Source organism: Trachurus japonicus, chromosome 16 (assembly GCF_045865225.1).
Source record: "Trachurus japonicus isolate A0001 chromosome 16, Traja_1.0".
Lineage (NCBI taxonomy): Eukaryota > Metazoa > Chordata > Actinopteri > Carangiformes > Carangidae > Trachurus > Trachurus japonicus.
In genome coordinates, this window is record NC_140922.1 from 25,165,815 (window position 1) to 25,181,366 (window position 15,552).

The following is a 15,552-nucleotide window of genomic DNA, read 5'->3' on the forward strand; positions in this document are numbered from 1 at the left end:
ACAGGGATGTAACCTGAAACTAATCTCCGAGGAGAAGGCACATAACTGGGAAGCGGACATTCTAGTTTCACAAGGACATCTTGGCTTGTCATTACAGGAAAAGCACAGGTGTGACTTTTAAGTTTTAGAACAACTTCATTCCATTTAGGTGAGCTTAATCATTTTTTCTTCCTGTGCTTTTCTTGCGATGGCGAGTCAAAATTTCCACTGTGGTTTAAGAATTATACGGAATATATGACAATCATTATTCTACTCCTTGATACTAAGTTAGTATGTTGTACTTGTTATACATACCTGTTGAAAATAATGCAAGAGAGAAACAATGGGTGATGAAAATAGATTCTGTTCCATTTTCTCACGTTTAGCTGCTATTTTAAGTTAATTTAGTTGCTTTTATATATGGTTTGTGCAGAACACTTCTTGTTGGATACATGGGCCTAATAAAAATACCTCAAGTTCCTCATTTTATATTCTATAGTCCATCTTAGAAAAATCACATCCACAAACAAAGAGGATTTCAATGCCTTTTCTGCTTTTGATGATTGCCTGAGGAAGATGAATGTGGCAGGACGGTGGGTATAGCGCTGCCGTTTTACCATGCAGACTTGTTGACACTAGCGTCACTGCGTATTCTCACCCTCGACGAGATGAATGCGAGTCCCTGCTATGTCAAGGCCACATAAAACAGAATGTGTGATAATGGAGCTGGTTTCTAACAGACTCCTGCTGAGATGCAGACAGAGTAGATTTAATCTGGTGTTGGGCCTTGAGTGGGCTCCGTCTCTCCTTCTGCGCTCTCGCTTAAAATAATGCAGTCCAAACTGACCTCAGAGAGACATAAAATCTGAATTAACAGCCCACCTGAGTTTCAGGGAGGAAAACCTTTTTGCAGGAAGGCCATGTATCTGCGGAGGAAACTGAGGAGCTGGGTAAAAGAAACCAGACACTTGAGGTGATCCTGATCGTTAAAAATGAAGTAGGTTTTTTGAAAGTTTTAAGAGGAATAACAGAGAGACCGACCTGACACATGAAGCCGAAATTCAGTGGCCACTGGTGTGGTCCTTTTTTCATTAAAACAGATCAGGATTCTCCCTCCTGACAGGTGGTATAAACCAGTACGCCCTCATAAAACCTCACTGCATTATATTACAATTTCAAATTCTCTGTTGATATCTTGAAACTTACTGTGTTTGTCGCTGCAATAACTCAGGTATTCCACATTGTTTTCTGGGGTTGTATTACCCTGACTCGTATTGGTCTTTTTTTCAGATAGTCAATGAAGCAGCCAAGTACCGCTACCGTTCTGGCAACCTGTTCGACTGCGGCAACCTCACCATCCGGGCTCCATGGGGGTGTGTCGGTCACGGATCACTTTACCACTCTCAAAGCCCGGAGGCCTTCTTCGCCCACTGCCCTGGCATCAAGGTCAGCCACGCATTCATTACAAGTCCGGACTTGTATTACCTTTCTCTTTCTTTCTATAGTCCCTTTTTATCGGTTTTTGCAATGTTGGAATTTCACATCATGTCCTGATACATGTTCAAGTACTCTGGCAGAACACTATGGTTTATGAAAAGGGCCAGTTACGTTGTTGCTGTCCAAGTTTACAGTCGTTGGTTATATTCATGCTAATAGAACCATAATAGAGAAAGTAAACACTGCAAGAAAGTAGAGAATAAGTGCAATGAATACAAATGATTTTCTCAGTGATGCAACAAGTAAAAACAAGTTAAGAAATTCTCCAAGCTGAAACAACAAATTCTTCTTTTCTCATATCCTCCAGCCTCATTTGCATGCTATTGGCACTCAAAGAAATGGGCTGAAAATGTAGCAAAAGGACCTTTTATAATTGAATTACCATTGTAAAGTTATTATCAAACAGTCATTATTAAACACAACTGAGGCTGCCCCCCTAAAATGCAGGGAACTGTATTTGTTACAGGGCCACAGGTGCATTGTTAAACAACTTTGTATCCTTGCAACATTATCCACAAAACAATCTGGGAGAAAAACTTGGACTTTGTTTTTACAAGTATGTTGTCTCAAGAACTGACTCACCAGCAATAAATCAAAAGGCACTAAAAACATCGTTGATATGACATATACCAGCCATTATCTAGAGGAATGTCTTGCATGGGGGGGGGGAATGTAAATCTTGAAAGTCAGTGCCAGAGGTGGAGGTGAGATAAAGGGAGTTGGTTAGATGAAAACCAAGGTGAAAACTACTGTCTACTCTCAAAAGAGTAATATAATTCCCAAGGTATCAAGTCCTCCTCCAGTTCTTTCTCTGCTGGCTGGAAGAGTTTTGGCTTTTCACTTCCCCTCGGTGCATCCTGTGAGAACACAAACTTTTGTTGAGATATCTTAACCAGAACAGTGCTTCTTAAACACGCACTAATGCAGTTTTCACGACAACCTCTATTCTCAACCATCTCTTACTCCTCACCCTGCCCAGTAGAAATGTGCCCAGTTCTGTCGTACATCTCAGACTTTCTTCCAAACCACGCTGTCTAATTTTAAAATTGCTTTCAAGTGAAAAAAGATTGAATCCACAGAAATATCTCCAGGTTATTGAAGTCAAAACTTTTGTCTGTTAGGAAACTCCTGAAGAATATTAAAATGGCCTTTTATGCTCCTTTCATTTGGCAAACAATAAAACTGCAATAAAGTCCATTTTTAGGTGGGAGTGGCATTGACTGAGGAAATTATTATTTTATGATTTGAAATCATCGATCATCACAATTGTAAATGCATCTTTTTTTTAAATAATTTTCTCTCTCTGTCAAGATGAAAACATTGTGTTTGAGAGCGTAAATCTTGAAACGTCAGTTTGGTATTTGACTGAGTGCAGGATGAACTGAGCTCTTACAAAACAATGACGCAAGCCACTCGCCTCCAGGGCTATCTTTTTTTTTTCACCAAAATGTCAAGTTCAGATAAGTTTGAACTAGCACATAATTCATCGTAACTATTTCAAGTGCGACCCATAGAATGCCTTTTTTCTTTTCTGCCCTACAAAAGCTTCCTATAAGGTCCTGAGGGATATGCGTGGGTAAAGAAATAGACCTACACACAAAGTTGTACATTTGCCTCATGTGTTTTCTTTGGCTGGCAGGTTAGCAGACAAGTCATTGTAGTCAACATTATATTACAAAGAACAGCGTTATCTTGTTGCAAGGAAGCCATGAAGACACACTGCTTCTCAGATGTGTTGCTATAGTGATTAGCATTTGCTTTGCTTGCTGTTGTGCGCCTACATTTTTATTTAATGGCTTAATTGATGAGAAATGTTGACAATGTTCCCTCTACTGGATGACAAAGCAAACTACTTTGAACAGTCTGATACTCTACACATCGTTACGTTGAAGTTTGACGTTTACATTTTTCCCACCTGGGGAAGATAAATCTTTTAATGAAGACACTGTGTGTCAGTGCTGCAGGTGACAGTGCTTGTCACCTCTAACATTGTAGACTGTGATCACTCATTTTAAATGGTTTAAAAGGCTCACAGTGTTTGAAGGCACAAACTGACTAAAAACAACAGCATGTGGTCTTTGCAAACAAATTATGTTTGTGTTTATTTAGAACGGGCAAGTGATCGCATGTAAGCATCAGGTCCGACGTGCAAAATTCTTCCTGTGGAGGAAAGTCATTGTTGCGCCTACAGAAATCTAGACTTCACTAGACGTATAAAGGATGCAGTGCTGTATACACCAAACACCGCTGGTGTAGATGGGATAACGGCATGTGCTCAAAGTAAACAAGTGTATAAAGTGTCAGATATAAATTCTGAGCATGCCTCTCATCATCATCACCATCCTCATCATCTTGAAAGTTTCTCATACTCCACAGACTGGGAATGACTGGCTGACATGGTTTACAGCCATAGCTCATCCACTGTGAGTAACCACTGCTGAGAGCAGTAAACATGTTGTCTCACAGCAAAGGTCAGCCTGATGAATGTTAATCTTTGTGCATACTATCAGCACTTTTTGCTCCATCTGGTCCGCTGTTACCATCCTACCCAAAATTTAAACTAGATACCAGGTTCAGCTTCGATATCGTAATCATATGACACAATTTCCAATGACAGGTGGGAGGAAGAGAAAAATATTGTTGCTGCCCGGCTTTTTCGGGTTTTCTGTCCATCTCCATTGCTGAATTCTGGCCTCGGTACATCATCCTGTTTACTGTTAGTAATAAGCGGTTATAAAGGTCATCGTGGGACTGAATATTTTCCTGCAGTATGGATATGGTAGCCTCATTAAGTGTGTTTTGCGCTCCTCAGGTTGTAATACCCCGCGGCCCAGTGCAGGCCAAGGGGCTGCTCCTCTCCTGCATCGCCGACCAGAATCCCTGCATATTCTTCGAGCCCAAGATCCTGTACAGAGCAGCAGGTAAGACGGATGAGTCCAGGTCAAAAGTCAGCACGTTCGCAAAGCCTTTTTTTTATGTTGGTTAACCTGTCCCTCCAGCATCGTGCCTCCCTGTCCCACTCTCCGCTCGCCTGGTTTCCTTATTGAAAACAAATGTTCTGCCTTTTTAGAGGCGTGAGACAAGACAAACAATATGCCGGACTGCAAACAATGTGAGTGAGATCAGCAGGATCACAAGTGTGAAGCAGACCATCTAAATGGGCTGTGAAGTGTTGACAGTGCCGTGCTGAATCCCCCCTCCCCACCAGAGTCCAGGCCAGCATGGTTAAACCTCAGGCCAGCTTGGCTCTGGACAGGCTGCCATGCAAATAGATGTTGAAAAAGAAAGTCGTAATAAACTCTTAACAGCTGTTGGCAGCTTTTGCAAAACAGTACTCCCTTGGCTTGATGATGATAATTCGATATCCCTGATGATGACGGTGTTGGAGGTCTGAAGATGATGTTATAGTAATGAAAGACAGAGCCGGAACAGATTGGTACTACCAGCCTCAAAGATTTTCACAAGTTTTGTTAGTTTCCCGCTTTGATAAGAGCCAGATGAGACTGTGAAATGTTACAGCTGACTGCTGTGTTTGTTTCAGTCATGGAAATAGGTTAGTGATCAGTGTCCAAAACATTTTTCATCTAATCCCCACGTTGTTGCTTTTTTGTTTTTTTGGTAGGATTAAAAGCCTGGAGCAAAACATGATGAGGAATTTGTTTCTTGAAACTTTATGGCTACTTCCAAAAGACAAATAAGCTAACGAAAAATATATGTATTATAGCTGGTGAGTTAACTGCTAACACGCTAGCAAGCTGGGACATGTGAGCACTACTCCCAACAGCTTCTCTGGCTTCTTTCTAATGTCTCAGGACACTGGTGTTTACTCACCTCCTGGCATTTTGTCTTGGGAAAGAAACTCTTCAAGCTGATATATTTGGCTAACATGCTTGAAAACTGTGAAATATAACAATAATAAAGAAAAAATTGAATTAAAAAAAAGAACACAGTGAAATATGTTAGCTTATTTAATGAAATGATATGTTCACGTCATTTATTGTTAAGATTTATTTGTACCTTTATTTGTACATTTTATTCTCATACTGAGGAGGTTAATTCAAACTGAGCAATGCAACAAACCTAATAACCTATGGTAGCGTCTCTCATGTTAGACTTTATGGCTACATGTTAGACCTCCCACCTTTCCATTTCCTCAAAGGTCAGCACTGTCGAGAGCTTGCTATTGGTCGATAGATCTTATTCATAGGTTCATCCGCTGATTTGTAAAAATATATATATACCAGTTTCATTAGAATGAATTGATTTGACTGCAACATTTTAATGTCATACTGTTAATCTTAGTACCAGACCTTTATACCTATATAGACTGCTAATGATGACTCCTGTTGTATTGTGTAGTTATGCAGAAAGAGATTTTCAGCCTTTGAGAACGACAGAATTGAAGGAGGAGGAGAGATGTAAAGCTTTTTTGTGAAAATCCATCCAAGTCAAGTCTGAATTTTTATTTCTTTTTAAAAAGACAGTCCTTTTTAGCTTTAAATGTGATAATTGTCTGTACACCAGTGGCTGAAGTGCAAATAGGAACTGAAAATATAGCAACTTTTAATAGTGCCAATTTGCTGCAATGTAAACGTAGACTCGAACAACAGGGCCCAAACTGCAACTCACTTCATGACAACTATATACTCATATACAACTACACATAAATGCAAATCTTTCCCTGTATCATTGTTGATGTCTTTAATACCTCACAGCTGTGGCCTAATAAACTGTCAAAGCTACGTTGGCCTAAGCTTCAGTGGAAGAATTCTTTGACATTTGACTGGTCCCATTACGATCATGTGTGCTGCAATGAATAGCGCCTTGTCGGAGCGAATCACTGTAAATATGAAGATATAACGAAAGCGTCATGTCTCAAACTGATGTGATTGAACAGGGACAAACCAGAGCAGGTGTCCAATGTCTTTGCGGGGTTTTTGCTCGTGTTGTTGCTGCGTTGGCACAGGTTGTAGGTTAGTATCCCTTTGGGGAAGTGTTGAGAGAGTGCATCGGTGATGTACTGTGTAAGGGAAGTCTCAATCACTCTTATTTCTTGCAGCGTTTCCAGTTGGAATAATATAAAATGTTCTGGATACATTTTTATGAGGCTGTGGCAAGATATGGGTTAGTTAATCAAAGTCCTGTATCTTATTTTATTTTATTTTTCACTTTAAAAGAAACACATTTTCTGGTTACACCCTGATTAACTCATTGTCCCCTTTTTTGTTTCTGGTTATCTTCTTTTTTAAACTCTTTATGTTTTGACAGCTGTACGAAATATCACTCATCCGTCTCACTCAGTGTTCAGTCGTGGTAGCGTTTCAGGAGTTATTTTGATTTCCTAAAGGGGCAGAGCAGAGAGCATGCCAACTGTCGTGCCAGGTCCACATGCCTCTAATGATCTCTGCCTGGGTTATGAAGTCATGTTTTTAATTGTAGTGGCCTCCTGTTTTTCTAGTGCAGAAGAGAATAAGAACCACACGTTTCCCTCATTGAAGCACACTGTCATGTAGGGCCTGAGATTCCACTTATTAAACCTTAACCTAGTTTTCATAATTCAATTTCAACTTTCTGCAAAATGCTATTATTCCACTCGTATGGCCTATTTTCTGTCTAGTCTGGAACGCTAAACCAGAAGTTGCACATGATTCACCCAAGCCCCTTTATGTTGTTGTAGCATAGTAAGTCATTGAGATGGGCAATTTTTCTTTCCTTTACGGCTCCTCGAAGGCTTGAAAGGATTATGGAAATCATTCAAGGTTTCCAGAAAGGTCTCCACGTCTCCGCAGAGTATAATTACTCTGCCTAATTGTAATTTTGACTTCATGCGTTGCCATGTAGGAATGCTTTTAGCTGGTCGGCTCCCTCGAAATTCACTCACACTTTTAGATCCTGTGCTCTGTATTTTATTTTAGTTTTTGCAGCCAAAACCATGAGGGGAACGAGATTTAAAGTGGTAGATGTTGTGTCTGCGCAGTATCAATATTGCTAATAAGCTATGTGTTTAAAAGTTATGGCAGTTGAGTTTATGATAAGTTTTTTTTTTCTTTTCATTGTAATGTTTTCCATGAGTGAGCTTCAGTTTTCCAAGACATTATTAACCATTATTCAAACCATATACTTACATGCGCTTTATCTTGGACTTTGGTTCAAAGAGAGGCTGGCTGCAAGGCCCCGCTTATTTGGACTGATGTTCCGTTTATGTGGCCCCTTTTTTCTGATTGATATCCAATCCCGCCAACGTTTTGTTGTCAAGATTATTCGGGGGTTACGAGCGTGTAGCTGGCAAAAGTTCTCATTAGATCATGCGCTCGATTGTGCTGATAAAGGCACACGCACAAATGAGGTTCTGGAAAATGCACGAAGAAGCATTTGAACTGGGCCAGTTAAAATGTTCTAGTCTGAATTTGTGTTCTTTGACGGTTTGTCATTTCACCACTTCATCGTCATCTAGTCTATCATTTAGAGGTACGGTCAGTTTGGAATCTGAGTATTTTACTTGAAAACCACAGGGTACATAATAAAAATGCTGAATAAATGGGTTCGGAGTCGACCCTTAATGACTTTTCATGTGAGCTCACATGCAATGTATTTGCTGCGAGATTAATATAAATGATTTTTTTTGTTGAATGTGTGTGTTTGTGTGTGTGATTCCACAGTGGAGCAGGTTCCTGTGGAGGGCTACACCATCCCACTGTCGCAGGCCGAGGTCATAGAGGAGGGAAGCGACGTCACTCTGGTTGCCTGGGGGACACAGGTAGGTGATCCCATGTGGCACTGACGCACTCTGCCGATGACCTGAGCAGTTCTGAGCTGCCATCCATCTTTGGATCATTTTCCATGGCCACAGGAAAAATAAGGAGCCCGGTCTCATCTCCCCGTAAAAAGACGTTTAAAGCCACAGAGGAAAGCAGAGGATTAAATTTAGTCCATCACAAGCCGCCTCCGTCCCAGCAGGGGTCTCTCAGCTGGCTGTCTGCCGCTGTATCAGCTCAGACATCTCCACAGCATCAGGGCCGTTCTTGGCTATCTCCGTGTTAACACTACATGTCTGCTGCACACTTGCCATTATTGCCTTTCTTTTCATCAGAGAGATTTTATTTTCTGCAGCTCCGTATGAAGGTGCCTGAGACTCACCAGGAGTCGTAACTGACTTCGACTGTACCCGGCCACTTTAGCAGGCTTATCCAGCCTGTAATGTACCTGCAGCATAGGGGGGGCGTCGGAGAGCGTTAAGGAGAAAACGTTGCCATCAAAGCCACTATTATTGTTGAAGAGCTGACGGAGAAGAAAGAGGATCCAGTAAAGTAGTGGAAAGCATGGCTCTCCTTTTTTTTTGAAGTGCCACTCTTCTTTCCTACCTCATTACTTCCCCTGTCTGTCAGGCCCTGTGCAGATGAGTAAAGAAAACAACTTGCACGGAGTGGAGTAATTGGAGCAGTGTCCAGTCCTCATATAAAGAGAACATTTCTGATCACTGGAACAGAGGAGGTTTTGTCCGTCTCTCCATCAATGTTTTCTTCCCCAGAAAGGTCCACTGTATCTGCGGATAATAATACTTGAGCCCAGTTGTTAGGCTGAGGCCAGGCTCTGTATCGTTAAAGCTGTCGTAACTGCTGACAACTCTACTATTTTTTGATGATTCAGATTTATCACTGCGATTCTTGTTTAGAAGCAGCCAGCGACGCCTGCCAGTAAACATGGACCTGGTGAACTCGAGTACTTTATAACTGAAGTGATGAAATAACGGGATGAACCCCCGTACCGTATTTTAAGGTTTAAATCGCTGTTTTCAACTTTGTGTTTATTAGGCACTGATGGACCTCATGCTGTGGTTTCTGTAGGGGAATAGAAAACAATGATTAAATTATTATTTTATTTTTTTACCCCCTGCATGTCAGTATAGCTCTTAAAAGGTTGCTAATTTACATGTTACAAAAAAAACCCTATTTGCACCGTGAGGTACAGTTCCCTTGTTGCAGAAGATGTCATTTTTGATTATTGAGCAGGTCAAGGTGCTACATAAATTCTCAGATTGCACACTCCATGGGGAAATACTTGCAGCCTTTATTCAGAAACAAGCTGCAGGCCTAATCTTATATGTCACAACAGTACAGTCAATCTTTTCGTTGTTGTTTCTCTAACTTTATGAACAACTCGACGCCAAACTGTCATTCTGTCGCTAGGCTGGAAAACTACAAGACAGAAAGGAAAATGCTGCATGATAGCTGGATGTGAGGGAACCAGTTTATCATTGCATAGTAATCCAACACAAAAGACCAGTGATTAAAGTTAAGGGCCTTTCACACCGAACGCGGCAGGCGGCGGAAGGCGGCAGCAAACCCATTCATTGTGTACGTGCTACCGCGGCGCACCGGCGAACGGCTCTGCGCCGAGCTGAGCGGCACGCGAGGTGGGCGCATGCCGCGGCGGCGCGCTGCGCCCGAATTAAAAAATGTTTAATCTGGGCGCAGCGCGCTGTGACGACAACTCGCGCCATATGTGTACGCGCTGCCGACCTGCTCTGCGCCCGTCTGCGCTGTACCTCGCGGTGGGCGCAGCGCATACCGCGTTCGGTGTGAAAGGCCCTTTAAATGCTTCTGATGAATTGGAAAATGTTGTGTTCATTTTGTTATTTACATTAAAAGGGTTATTCACAGTATCTCTATATACAGGTTTATCACCTTAACTTTTCTATGGTATTATCTTTTCCTATGGTAAATTTCACTTATTCCTAACAAAATGAACAACAAATGCATGAATGATTTTATGCTCTAACAATGAACTCATCTCTTTACACTTAGATCCATGTGATGAGAGAGGTGGCCACCATGGCTCAAGAAAAACTGGGAGTGTCATGCGAAGTCATCGACCTACAGACCATCCTGCCTTGGGATGTTGAAACTGTTTGCAAGGTAACACAAATACACTTAAAAAGACATAAAACTGTGTGACATTCTCTTCACATTTTCTGCTAAGTAATTGTTTTCAAGTCATAAAAACGGAGGGGGCATCACTTGAGTCACTGTTAATGTATAAGGGCAAGTGGTTTGAAACGCATTGTAAATATACAGATAATTACTTAGGCACGAAAACTGCCTTTTGGTATAAATATTGCTCTCATTCATGAGAGTCTTTCTACCAAAAAGTCATGTATTTTGATGCAATATGAAGCAATGTTCCTCTGGCCGGTGCAATTCTCTTTGGTTCTTGATAAACAGGATTCCTTCCACAGCTGCTAAGACTTGACTACTAGTTTATGTTGCCTCAGTCTTACAGAGGCTATGGCTCTCACCAAAACAAAATATTTAAATTGGGGTGGCCTAGAGAAACGAGTTGCTTTCCAGTGGGTATTTCATCTTTATTTATTTTAAAATGGGGGGGAAGGAGCACGATGGAAGACAGTTTGGAGAACAGCGTCAGACAGAGATTCTTTCCCTGCTCACCAAAGGCGAACGTCGGCAGACTAAACCAGCAGGAGAGAGTCTGATGTTTTGAAAAGCTCTTTGGAAATGAAAACCAAAGGTGTGTATTAAGGCAGACCTCAAGGAGCTGCACAGCAGGTCCCGAACCACGTGTCTGCATCCTCTCCGCTCACGGATCACTGCTTTTTAAATGGGCCTTGAACATATCACATGCTGCACATTCACCAGATAGGTTTTAATTTTGCATATTTATTGTCCAATTTTCGTGCTCCTCTGGTTAACATGCGACTCTGTCAGTGAGCACCATGCTGCGCCTGCCGCCAAGCAAATCTTATAACCAACAGTTAAAGCGCAGGATGAAACTGCGGTAGGAGGGTAGTAATTTCATAGGGAGTCCATTGGAACTGATGGCAGAGACTGTAGTATTGTTCTGGCACTGTAGACTTGCAGCTCGAAGTGAGTGGCAGTCAGTTACAGATTGTTTGTTCAAAGAGGAGACTTCTGAAGTGAAGTAGTGGCCCATTAAAACTGCTGCCATGAAATTGAATAGTGGGTTTATGTGCTGCTTAGTGGGCCTAATGCCAGGCCTGCCACCTCGGGCTTGTCAACATCATCTCTCCTTGTCATTTCCTCTGACCAAATGCCCCCTTAAATGTCTGTCACACCCATAAACCAACACACACACACACACACACACACACACACAGCCTGCTCCTTTCACATTTGGCAGTAAAGCCGCTGTTGCATTACACTGATACACTGGTATCCCTGGAGTGTTTTTCTCTCTCCTCAATGTCTCCGTCGAGAGCGTTATTTTCTGTTGCGTTCTGCTGGCTGAGCACAGAAAGAGACTTTTAATCAAGTTATTAAAAAATCTCAGCGAAGGCCCTGGAATCGATTCCCAACGAAATAAAGATCATTATCACCCAGATATATGCATGGGAATACAAATTAAGAGCTTTGGTTGTATCTTTTAATTAATCTGAACCACAGAGGGAAAATGTCCAGATGTTCTGACTGGAGTCAGATGGAAAGAGTCCTGCGGTGCTGCTGAGCTTATGTAAGACTTGTCAGAATGGATAAAAGGTGGTGGAATCAGCACCGGTGTGATGCACAAAGCCAGAATAAAATATCTTGTCGTGTTCCTCGGATGCATAAAAGGTGCTGAAGGCACAACGCTGAGATAACCTTTAGTGTCTGTTGCTGTTTATTTGCAGCGCTCGACATGAACGTTGCCTTGTGTTGCTACAAAGGAATCTACATATGCTACAGATGCAGTTGGACTTGAATTACACGGGGTTGTTTATATGCTCTTTGTGATTACATTTAACTCACTTACCATATGATGGAACGAGTTGAAACCTAAACAGTAAGCTGTTATTAACTTACAGTGTTGCAATAAATTGTTTTATGTGTAATTTGGTTTTCAATGAAAAATGCAGACATTGTAATGCAAAGATTGTCTGGTTTTTAATCACTTCCATCACTGTAAACCTTACACTCTTTCTTTTTTTGCACTTCAAGGGCTATTTGAACCGTTTATACTGCAGTGATGTAGAAATCAATAGTTGGCTGCATTGACATTCATAAAGGAAATTGGCCATAGAGACCAAAACCAGTTTTTGTACCACACTGCACAAATGTTTTTTTTCTGCTGTAGAGTCGGTCAACAACAATCGGTTAACGTGGAGCTCTGAGGAATGACTCACTTCTGCAGCCAGCCTCAAGTGGTCATTCAAAGAACTGCAGTGTTTGTTACTTCAGTTTGGACTTCAGTCTTCAGCCTCAGAGGTTGCAGCTGGATTATACCGACCAGACGCCAGACAACAACGCCACCATAGTGTTCGTTAGCATGGCTGCCATGGGGGACAAACAGACAAGCAGGTGTTGTTGCTTTGTAATTTCTGCGGTTCTGAACGGGCAGGCAGCAAACACTTCTTACTCCATGTTGTTGGGTAGTAAGAAGTACCACCTAGTGGGACAACTGGGTACTACAACAAACTGTTCTACTTTTTCTTATAGTTGTGCCACACATTTTTTAATCAGTTAAATTAATTGGCAACTGACCAATTAACAGTTTATCATGGAAATCTCTGTCTCCTGTGCAAACAGTCTGAAAGTACCATTTGGCCTCTGTGGTAGATGCTCAGAATGTGTTTTCAAAATCCATATGAAACAAAAAAAACTCTTAACACTCATGTTTCTGCACGAAAGAAGAGAATATATACAAATGCATGAGATGAGAAATGCGGCCCTGTGTGTACTCAGTAACCCTGCACATGGTGGCCTAACTACTGGGTGCTGCACAGCTGCTCTGGGCTGGCATCACTTCTAAATGGTTCTGTGGCTGCAGCTTTGCTGGTGCTCAGACATTAAGGGTTTCGTCACACTGGAACCCACCCATGCACAAGTAGTTAAAATTATACAGAGAGCACCATTTCAAGGCTGCAACTAAAGTTCTGTCATTACTGATTAATCTGTCATTTATTTATTTATTTTTTGTCATGAATTGATTAGCCGTCTAGACCGTAGTCACAGAGTATTGAAAAGGTCACATCATAAATTCATTGAGTCCAAGGTTTTCGTATTTTTTAGTTCTGCCTTAGCAGCTGTTCAAAAATCAGGCTTTCAATTTACAATGATATAAAACAGAGCAAAGTATTAAACTTTCATTAGAGGCAGGAAAAAGTGAATGTTGGAGATTTTTGACTCTCACTTTATCACAGATCAAATCATGTAATACACTTGCTTCATGATTAATTGATGGAGGAAATCTACCTAATTAGCCTGACTATTAGTCCACTTTGATCATATAAAACATGAAATTATAAACATGTATCCAGCAATTGTTACTCTTATGTATCTTTCTGAGCTCATCATCAGTGATTTGTTGTTGTCATTTTGTCTGTTTTGGAAGAGTAAAGACGTTGAGAAACATTTTGAACTCGTTATTAGTTTATTTTCCTTAAAAAAAAAAAAAAAAAAAAGCAACAGTAACAGCAACTTCCTGCACAGTCCCTCAGAAGCTCCTGCATGTTAAGCTGCCCTAATGAAACCTTTATGGGTTTGGCTGACTCTTAACAGCCACATCATAAACAAACATTAAGATGCTCATTAACCTAAAAAACATCCATAATGCACTTGCATAATTACACTCTCTGCAGGAGGCGCTCTTTGCATTCAACAAGAATATCAGATGTTGTGAATAATAGGTAACTGTTTTATCCTTGAGGTCAGGTAGAATACAACAACTGCTTTTTTAAACATACTAAAAGAAAAAAAAAAGCAACTCACCATGTTTGCCCACTGTATGTGGGTGTGAGGTCCAGAGCTGGCGGAGCCTTTTGAAGGGGGGTGTTATCCCCTGGTAAACAGATTTTGGGGTCTGGTGCTATTCTTAGCTGGAGAGGGAGTTGTCAACTTCTTAATTCAAAAGATTGTACACCTGGTGTCTAGCTTTTCCGGCGTACGCATATCCCTCTAAAGCTGGCCTTTTGTAGCGCTTATTAACTGGCCGTCAGATGCAGCGAGTGCACAGACAGTGTGTGAGGCTGCAGACACACATCCGGCTGCTGGCAGCCAATTTAAATGTTTCATGTTCCATGAGTCACATTTACCTTGCGTATCTTTCAGTCACGGACGTGTGTGTGTGTGTGTGTGTGTGTATATGTGACTGGATTATGCGGTGAGCTGATTTATATGTAGCCCGAGTGCTGTTTTTGAGCACGGATGTATAAAATAAATGAAGAATGATGTGTCTTTCAGCATGAGAGATCATTAAGGCAGCGCTCCGTAGGACCCTGCCATCTTTCTGTTTCCTGAGGGATTCATTCTGGCAGCCACCAGCTATACTTGGATCTAAATATATTCGACCCTTTTGTTGACAAAGGGAATCATGGGCAGAAATTTCTGTAAAAGCACAGAAAAAGTCAGTGTATTTTATTTTGTCGCGCTGTCTACAGCGGTCCAGTAAATGTAATAGTCGTTCTTTAAGGGATAAACAAAATGGCTGGTTTACCTCTGCCAGACCCATGGCTCAGATGATATGCTGTGGAAAGTCTCCCTGTCGTGTTTGGTCAGAGTATGTGTGGAGATGTAGTTGTGTAAAGACGCTCATGTTGGGAACACATGCAGCAGAAGAGCTTTCTTCTGATCCCTCGCTCAGCGGGCAGCTTCACTCCCTATTGTTTTTACGGCTTTCATTGTCCTTCAGGTCGCAGCTCAGCCAACATTTACCTCTGTTCTTACATGCGTTCGCATTTGTTTGACTTGGCTTGTAGCTGAGCAGTCGGTAGTACAAAAAAAATCTCAGCTCCCATTATTGTATTAGTCCACCACTGGTGATTCAGCCTTAACTCTCAGGTTTTCCAGACTCCAGATCCGGCCAACGGAGAATTGGAGTGGCTCACCAGGGTCGGTCCATGACACACTCATTGGTTCTGTAACCTTGATTAGAGACGGCACTTACCACAGCACCCCACACACACACACACACGGAGGTCTTGTCAGACAGGAGCCTCCGTACCTGGGCTACTTAGTGGATGTCCTCAAAAAGGCCTGTGTTTGGTCTTGTTCTCCATCACGGAGCCACAATCATGCAGAAACTTCCTCCCCACACAGACCTGTCCGATACAATCCTGCTGACATCAGC

At 41.7% G+C, this 15,552-nt stretch overlaps 1 protein-coding gene across 2 annotated transcripts in view; it reads left to right on the forward strand.

The window, feature by feature from the left end:
- The window catches only part of bckdhb (branched chain keto acid dehydrogenase E1 subunit beta), a 53,001-nt gene that overhangs the window by 5,923 nt on the left and 31,526 nt on the right, over positions 1-15,552 (forward strand). For both annotated transcript variants that reach the window (XM_085802774.1, XM_085802773.1), the window contains exons 5-8: positions 1,270-1,425; positions 4,289-4,397; positions 8,136-8,233; positions 10,281-10,391. In XM_085802774.1, coding sequence (XP_085658900.1) covers positions 1,270-1,425; positions 4,289-4,397; positions 8,136-8,233; positions 10,281-10,391 — 474 coding nt within the window. The remainder of the gene's footprint in view (positions 1-1,269; positions 1,426-4,288; positions 4,398-8,135; positions 8,234-10,280; positions 10,392-15,552) is intronic.